Source organism: Rhipicephalus microplus, chromosome 5, assembly GCF_043290135.1.
Source record: "Rhipicephalus microplus isolate Deutch F79 chromosome 5, USDA_Rmic, whole genome shotgun sequence".
Classification (NCBI taxonomy): Eukaryota; Metazoa; Arthropoda; class Arachnida; order Ixodida; family Ixodidae; genus Rhipicephalus; species Rhipicephalus microplus.
Genome location: NC_134704.1, coordinates 130395152 through 130403538, shown reverse-complemented (window position 1 = coordinate 130403538; position 8387 = coordinate 130395152). Strand labels below are relative to the sequence as shown.

Genomic DNA, 8387 nt, shown 5'->3' with positions numbered 1-8387 from the left:
TTGGAGCGCGGGTGACACTAATCACTTCAGTATGCTTTGCCGGACTGCGAAAACCCTGAACGTTCAATGAAATAATATGCAGTGTAGTACCCATAATAAAAAGTAAAGACTAACCTGGACGCATAGTTGTGGACGGGGTGCTGGAAAGTGTCCAGGGGACTCTTGCTCAGCCAAGTTACAACGCACTGTTAGAACCTCCAGAAGAGGGTCGACGTTTTTTGGACCGTTGGGATTTACCACGGCCATCACTGCGTTCATCGGAGCAAGAGCTGGAAGTGTGCCCTCGCTTTGTTTCACGTCGAGCTCCCATGTCGACGTCAAAATCGGCAAGGCTAGACAGTCTGATGCTACTATTCAGTCCCAGGCTGAAGCCGTCTTCCGAAGACGTGTCCTGAGGAGGTAGGGACTGAGCCGCCGGCCATCTTGGATCCACATTTTTGATGCTGGCAGCACTGTCCACGTCTCGGCAGGCCGGTGTAGGCACCCTTTGTGTGGGCGAGTTTCTACGTGTACGACGCGATCTCAAAATGGTTAGAGCGGCCGAAACAGAAGAGTCTGTGGTATTTTCGCCGCTGTTTTCCGAAATAACAGGGCTCGTAGGGTCAACTTCAACAGCAGCAGTCTGAGAACTGGGGTCATTTGTGCACTGAACATCAAGTGGCGTCAGAGAAGAGACGCCGACGCCGTTTTCAGGGCAGTGCGTTGCGTCTTTCGAAGTGCACGGTTCCTGCACCAGCGGGGAGGCCGACGCGCCAAGCGTCACATCGACAATCGCGCTTTCGTTGTGCGCTTCGTTTGAAAGAACTTGTAGGGGTGAGGCCAGCACAGCGTCTGTGACCTCCTGTGCGTCCCCCGAGTCAGTAGTTGGTTCCGTTGCCGGTGTAAGTGGTAGAAAGGCACCTGCGGCAGCGTCTGAGTAAGAGCGGCAGACAGGGCAAATCACAGTTAGGTGGCCGTCCCCGCAGCGTCGTTGCGGGCGGTCACATCCTTCACTAACGTGACCGTGCACACCGAGCGACCACAATACGGTGTTGTGCACTGGGCTCGTAGATGGTCCTCTGAGCCGCATCTTCGACATACACGCCGGAGACCACGGTAGTCAAACGCACCACGGTGACCGGAGATGCGCAGGTAGTTCGGCACAGGATTAGCGGCATTCATCTTCATTCGAACATACCGCGTTCCAGTGAGTACGCCGCGTCGCCCGCTCATCAAATCATTGGTGACAGTGAGCGCCTTGTCATATGGGGATAACGCTTGGACGAGAGCTTCGTTTGAGACGAACAATGGCAGGAACAGGCAGGCGACGTTGGTCACTTGTGGGCCAACGGGAACGACTTGAACACGTTCGCCGCCAATCACCAGGCAGCCAGCATTGACGATTAGAGACATAGAGGCCATGCTCTTCACGGTGACTTGTAAGTTTCGAGCTCCTTGATGCAGCACGCAGTATACCTCTGAGAGGCCGACTATTGAGGCCGTCGCATCAACGACGGTCTCGGCACTAGTCCCCGCAGGGACAACAACGTCGAAGACAAGCACCTTCGAAGGCGTACAAGACGCGACTGGCACCATGACGCGTACTGACGACGCCCCTGACGTAGAACCATAGAGAAAGAAGAAGACAAGAGCGGACACTCCGCGAAACCTGGCCTCAGGAAGTGCGTCACGACTACGTAACGAACTAGTGCTCCCACCACACGTCAGAGGGCGCAAGCGCAAAAAAAAACACAGTTATAATCAATGCAACAGAATTGTTTTCACAAATTAATAATTACACGCCCAAATTTGGTATGTTCTTTATACATAAAAACGATTTATTCAACACACCTTACGCGATTATTTTTCTTCAGCCGTACTGTCATAAACACCATCTATCCAGCGACAAGCCCATGCATGACTGACAGCGAGACGCTTTCGTCGCTTTCGTCAACGTCGGCTGCGTCGGCGTTTTCAAGCGTGAGATAACAGGTGAGGCACGTTTTCAAGCGAAGCTTGTTGAATGACATGTTGTTGGTCTTGTTGGGTCATTTTTTCAGAAAACGGTTACGCCTGCGCGAAAAAGACACCATGCAACAAACATAGAAAGATGCACACACACACGTTGCGCTTCGTGTGTGCGAGTTTGTTTCTTACGTGGCGTGTCATTCACGCAGTTGTAACCTTTTTCTGAAGCTTGTAAGGACTGGGAGGTTCGCTAAAAAGAAAGTTTGTGGCTCTATGCGGCGGTTAGACGGGAACATTGTGCAACGTATGCAGTATAGAAAAGGCGGCACGGCGTCAAGCCGAGGCGACGCGTGCTGCGTCTGCCACGGACGCGAGCGTCTGTGCGCTGAGCATAGCTGGGCAGCTAGGTCGTAGGCTCGGTGCAAAATATTGAGAAGCGTTTGTTGGGCCTCGCATGCTTCACGACGCATTTCCCGAAGGCTCGGAACACGAATAATTCTTGGTGTGCCGGAGGCAAATCTGGACTAGCCAAGTGGCCATCATCTTCGTTTCTTCGCTAGCCTTGTGCCACTAGTGCAAGCTGCCCACAAATTTTTTTGACGTTTCCAATATAATTTTACCGCACAAATTTCAACTACGATTTTTCTTCCCAATGTACTGCTGATACTGCGTACGCACGAAGGTGTTCTAATGTTCCCAGGCCGCGATACCATTGCATTACAAGGGATAGCGGCCTGGAAACTTCTGAAGATCTTTGTTCGTGGTCTTGACGTATATCTTTGTAAGTCAGAGTTTTATGGGTCAGAGATGTATCACTGGTTTTGTATTGTGCATCGATTAGCTAATCATTCAAAGGGGTTTGCTGGTACACTTATGACGTGCACATATCTTTTTTGTAATTTGACAGCGAAGCATCCACTTACTAACATTTTCAGACCGCGCTGACGCCATGCCGTCCGGCGGTCCAAGCTACGGCAGCTACTGCTGTGTATCGTGGTGCTTCAACAATGGCAGAACCCACAAGAAGCCTGGGACGAGTTTCTTCCGCGTACCACGGGACGGCAGGTGTGTTAAAGCTTTTGTATGGTTTGCATGTCTGTAGGCTTACTGTTCGTACTTGCTAAGTGAGGGTAACAATAAAAAATCACTATTCAAGCACTTCCCCTTTCAGCTGATAGTTCATTGCCAATGCAGGATGAAAGCATGGATGCAGTATGCTGGACGCGATGATCTCCTGAGTAAGCCGGCCAGCCTATTGTACGCAACGTACAGGGTTTGTAGCGACCATTTTACTGCTCAAAGTTTCATGGACCCTGGGCACACAAGGCTTACAAGAATGGCTGTTCCCAGTGTGCAACCAGCTGCACCATGTAAGTGATTGACTGAAACTCAAATATGTGCAATAGCAGCCACTTGTATTGAATCAGTGGCGACAGTTAACCGTGAAGATCTCTGTAGCCGATAGAGAAACCTCACTACAGAAGTAACACTTGGAAAGTCTTAAGTTCTGTGAATTGTGGGCTATTACCTTCCTAACAGCAGCTTTACATTTCTGTCATTTTTTGATGCTCTGGACCTGCGCAACTTGTTTTGAAAGACTTTAAAGGGCTATTTCACGTTATCTTCAAGCCTGAGTGCACATGTACGTATACCTTTCATCAGTGAAAGCTGCCACTGTTGATAATTCCAAAAATCACAAATTACTTGTTTCCTAGTTGGTGCCGTCTCTTTTCTTCCACGTTCGACCAATTTATGCGTTTGAAAGAGCTGTTTAAGCTTCCCCATGCTACAAGCTTTGTAACTTGTACCAACTGCACATATATGCAGGTTCTCTGAGCGTCGCTTCAAGTAGTGACTGTGACATGGCTGCAGAAGCTGCACTGCAAGGTGCGGATGAGCTTCAGTTTGTGTTATTATAAGCCTCTTACTGACACATTGTCGTAATTTCATCTCTTCAGGACCTGCGGTAGAGGCTTCAGAAAGCGGCTCCCACACATTGAGGTGCCCCGATGAACAGGGTGCGTTCAGTGTCGCGATTTCTTTTTTTTTTTACCCAAATTGACTGTTGACCAAACCTCTGCAGGTGGCAGCTCCCTTGTAGCTGGTGAAAGAATTTCTGATGATTTCGTCTTGCCGGAGAAAACCTTAACCAGTCGTTCAGCTGTCACAAAAGGAACTTGTGTGGCCGGTAAGTTGTATGTTCACTTCAACACCAGAGTGGATTGATATAGAGACTTCCGCAGGCCGCTCGCAAGATTGTTCCGACAGCATTGTCCGAGGCACTGAACAAGCTTCACAAGACCCTCCAGAAGACGTCTCCGCCAACAGCTCCACGCCTGAGTGCCTTAGAGAAAATGGTGACTATGCTTTTATTGCAGCAGTTTTTAATGTGCTATTTTATGTTTAGGACATTCTGAGGAAACTATCCTCAAAAGGACACTACGTGTGCACTTACAAAATGTAAGGGTGGGCTCTCAGTGATTTTCATTTTTTTTGTGCATTGTCAACATTGTGAATGGTTTGTTTTTAGGTAGTGGAATCGAAAACTTTGTACCACAGAAAGTTTCAGACCTTGGGTCTGAAAGAGCGAGGAAAGTGCTCGTATGGGATTAGTTGTTCTTCGCTTTTACATCAATTTTTTTGTTTATTGCAGTGCGTTCCTGTGTGCCAGCGACAATGTCTCCATCAATGAAGTACAAGCAAACCATTAAACATCTGCAAGCCAAAGTAGCAGCACAGCGGAAAACTATCAAAAGACTGCAGAGACAGCCTCACCAAGCACCGTCATCGACTACGAAGGCCCTTGAAGTTATCCGACCGCACGTCACCGAGGAGGTTTTTAAACTTCTTTCTGCACATGTTCGCTTGAGGCCCAAATGCAAGGGCAAGCGGTTTCCCGTGTGGTTCAAGAAATTCGCTCTTCACTTAAACTTCCGAGGTCCGCGAGCATACCGATTTCTGGCTCCGTATTTTTCTTTGCCCTCCCGGCGTTCATTAAGGAGGTGGCTAGCTAATGTAAAGATGACTCCAGGCATAATTCCAGGAATCCTTTCTTCCATTGCAACAAATACTCAAGCTTGGAATGAACGGGACCGAGTGTGCGCTTTAGTTTTCGACGAAATAGCACTCAAAAAGAATTTGTACTATGATGCTTCAAGAGACGTTGTCCAGGGTTTTACAGATGATGGCACTCATCGCACTTCAACCATCGCTGATCGAGCACTGGTTTTTCTTCTTGTTGGTGTTTCGAGAAAGTGGGTTCAACCGGTTGCTTTTACTATAGGGCACACATCAACACCATCATCTGTTATGCATAACTTGCTGGTGTCACTCATTTTGGAGCTTAGGAGCATTAATATTGCAGTGAAAGCAGTCATTTGTGACCAGGGCAGTTCAAATGTAAGTCTCGCTAACCAACTAAAAGTGACTGTAGCAAAGCCTTTTTTTGAAGTTAATGGTGAGCGGGTATATTACATTTTTGATGTTCCGCATTTAATTAAAACAACGCGCAATAATGTCCAAGCACACAAGTTATACATTGGGGATGACATCGTTAACTGGTCGCACATTGTAAGCCTTTACCAATCCTCACATGAGTTGCGGTTGCGATTGGCTCCAAAGTTGACTGAACGGCACGTTCATCAGAAACCTTTTTCTAATATGAAGGTCAGCAGAGCAACTCAGGTCTTCAGTGCATCAGTTTCGATTGCTATCACGGCAATGGTGTATGCGAAGGTGCTGCCTGCCTCGGCCATCACTACAGCTCAATTTTGTGATCGTATGGACAGGATTTTCGATGCCTTGAACAGCTCGAGTAAAAAAAGAACTTCGCAAAAGCTGCGGCATGCAATCATGAAAAATGATTCAGAGCTGATTGACTTCCTCCGAGGCCAGCTTCCCTGGATTGCATCATGGCAGTTTGTTGGCAGACGTCAACCACAAACCATCGTAGGTTGGCAAATTACAATTCAGGCAATTTGTCAACTATGGGACGACCTCTCCAAAAATTACAATTTTGAATACCTGTTAACACGCAGGCTTCAACAGGATCCTCTGGAGAACATATTTGGCCACATTAGGCAAAAACAGGGTTGCAACACCAACCCCAATGTAGCACAATTTATTTGTGGCCTGAAGCACATCTGCATAAGAAAACTCTTCAAGCTGTCAGAATACGGAAATGTCGAGGATGATGAATGTGACCTCCTCCAGGAACAGCTGTCGCCATTCTCCCTCACCAGTGCGTCTCTTGTGGATAATGAGGAGTGTGCACAGCCACAGCCTGACGACTTTCCCGCTCTAGACGATCTCTCTGAACTTGCGACAAACATTCACTCCCATATTATCGATGACTCCGCTGCATATTATGTAGCTGGTTTTCTCATCAAACACTTCCTTCGGAATGCATGTGACGGTTGCAGTTGCCCACAGTTACTGAAAGACGACAGTGAGACGCTTAAGGGTACCCACCAGTATTTCACAATGCTCAAAGCATACCACGTCCCCAGCAAACTTTTTGGGAATCTCACTGTGCCATCAGAAGCAGCTTTTGCATACGTACAACAACTTGAATCTCGCTTTCTTGCCATAATTGAGGCCACTGCACATCACCTGAAAGTGTGCGATGTTTTGTATCACCATCTGTCAAGTGTTGGCGATTTTCATTTCTGCTCTGCTGGGTGTCGCGCTAAGTTTCTGAAAATGTTTTGCCGGGTTCGTTTATGTTGGCATGTGCGTTTTGTGAACCGAAACTTAGACAGGGTTAGGTTCCAGTCTTCAATCTCGGGCATGCAGCTTGACAAGTTCAAAGGTTAGCAATTAGCGGCGGGTTTACACTAAAGTATTGGAGTTGAGCCGAATCCTGCAATAGCTTTGTTATGTTATTACTTCGTTACAGCAGACTTCATTATGGTCTTATATGCTTATATTCAGTTCAACTGGACTAACCACTCCTTCGTTGCATTCATTGTTTTGGTTACCCGCTATGAGGAGTACAAACACTGTGTATTCGCTCGAAGTGATTTGCATAACCTTAAAAAGAATGTTGGGCATCCTGTCTGTATTTTTTGTAGCAAATACGGGCGAACTGTACACTTTACTGTGGGTCGCTTGGTCACTGTGTATGCTTTATCTCTCCAGCTCAAGTAATATATCGATAACAAAACCGCTTGTTGAAATGTCTTCGAGCGGGTAAGGAACACAGTATGAAGTGGGCACGGTTCATGTTATCACGCTTTTCGTATTTTAGCTTCTCATCAACCTCCTCATCTTGCCCATCAAAATTTTCAAAAGAATACCCAAACTTGTAGTGTTTGATGGGGCTGCGGACGCTGCCATTTTATTTTTATATAGCTTGTGAGTGATAACGTACGATGTAGAGCCTTTGTGAAAAATAATGAGCCAAAGTGGTTTCCTTCTGCTATTTATTAGCCCTGTAATACCGCTCTCGTAGCACCAATTAAAGTCCACAATTCTGGATAAAGTGATGACTACAATCTATTTTAGCTCGCAAGCGTCACAGCAACACCCAAACGCAAATCACTTGGGATCTTAAGTTTTTGATGAAGGCGACGCATAACAAAAGCCACAAGACCTGCCAGTGTTGTAGCATAAAGTTTGTCTTTCACGTAGTGAGCAAGCTGCAAAGCCCTACCTTTCTGAGGACAAGCAGGCATCAAGTCTGCTTTTTTTCATTTTGGACTAGCTGTTCTTAAGCACAGCCAGCACACTGCACCTTTGCCTTTCTGTTATATTGTGTCGTGTGGTTTCTGTGCGCTCTTTTTTTCTATGCATTATTTCAGTTAAGCCCAGGCGTGATTCGCGACTTCATTGCTGTGTATATGTCACTTCTTCCTTCTTCATCAGCATTGTGCGCTATGTTTTTGCCATAGATCCTTAGTTACCCACTGGCCCGGTGTGTCATACTTCACCAGTTTCTCGGCTTCTGCCAACTCTAGCGATGTGTGCGTTGTCTGTGTTCTCTATGTATTTGTTACAATATTTGTTACAATTTATTTGTAAGGCGAGATGCATTTGTTGTCTACCTTTGTCATATTGTGCTTTTTATATTCTCATACTCTACCTTGCCTTTGAATAAAACATTGCGGATGCTCTGTTTCTTTGACTGATATATACATTGATCACTTGTTCCAAAAGAAAAACACAAGCGCGATGAATAAAACGATAGTGAATTATCATTACCTGCATCTCTTTTTTTATAACTTAATCAAAATAAAAATTACGTCACGACCGATTCGCACGAACCACTGAACAAAACAAAACAGGGAATCGCTAAATCAAAACGACCTACAAAAACTATCCATTTGGGCGATGAATAGTGGTCTGAAATTATGAACTTACGACATAGCCAAACGTCGGTTATGCAAAGTAATTCAAAAGTTGCGCCAGTGAAACCGAAACCGGAAGCGCAAGCCACTTGC

The 8387-nt window shown here is 46.4% G+C and overlaps 1 protein-coding gene across 2 annotated transcripts; it reads left to right on the top strand.

Moving 5' to 3' along the window:
* The first annotated feature begins 1616 nt into the window (after positions 1 to 1616).
* LOC142817936 (uncharacterized) lies at positions 1617 to 8077 on the top strand. 2 transcript variants are annotated; one of them, XM_075895944.1, is made up of 8 exons: positions 1621 to 1971; positions 2883 to 3012; positions 3142 to 3317; positions 3775 to 3834; positions 3906 to 3965; positions 4031 to 4135; positions 4191 to 4304; positions 4601 to 8077. In XM_075895944.1, exons 2-8 carry the CDS (start codon positions 2897 to 2899, stop codon positions 6760 to 6762), a joined length of 2793 nt encoding a protein of 930 aa, XP_075752059.1. In that variant the 5' UTR covers positions 1621 to 1971; positions 2883 to 2896; the 3' UTR covers positions 6763 to 8077. The 2 variants fall into 2 exon arrangements, with proteins under 2 accessions (XP_075752060.1, XP_075752059.1); XM_075895945.1 differs by having other exon boundaries at positions 1617 to 1971; positions 4031 to 4304; positions 4601 to 4635.
* Positions 8078 to 8387: the final 310 nt, after the last annotated feature.

What these genes read in the sequence shown, in the direction of transcription:
- LOC142817936 (XM_075895944.1), top strand. Translation starts at nt 2,897, where the DNA reads ATGCCGTCCGGCGGTCCAAGCTACGGCAGCTACTGCTGTGTATCGTGG. An exon ending in TGTGCAACCAGCTGCACCAT is followed by an intron (nt 3,318 to 3,774) that starts GTAAGTGATTGA and finishes ACATATATGCAG; the next exon opens with GTTCTCTGAGCGTCGCTTCA. An exon ending in TGAGTGCCTTAGAGAAAATG is followed by an intron (nt 4,305 to 4,600) that starts GTGACTATGCTT and finishes TGTTTATTGCAG; the next exon opens with TGCGTTCCTGTGTGCCAGCG.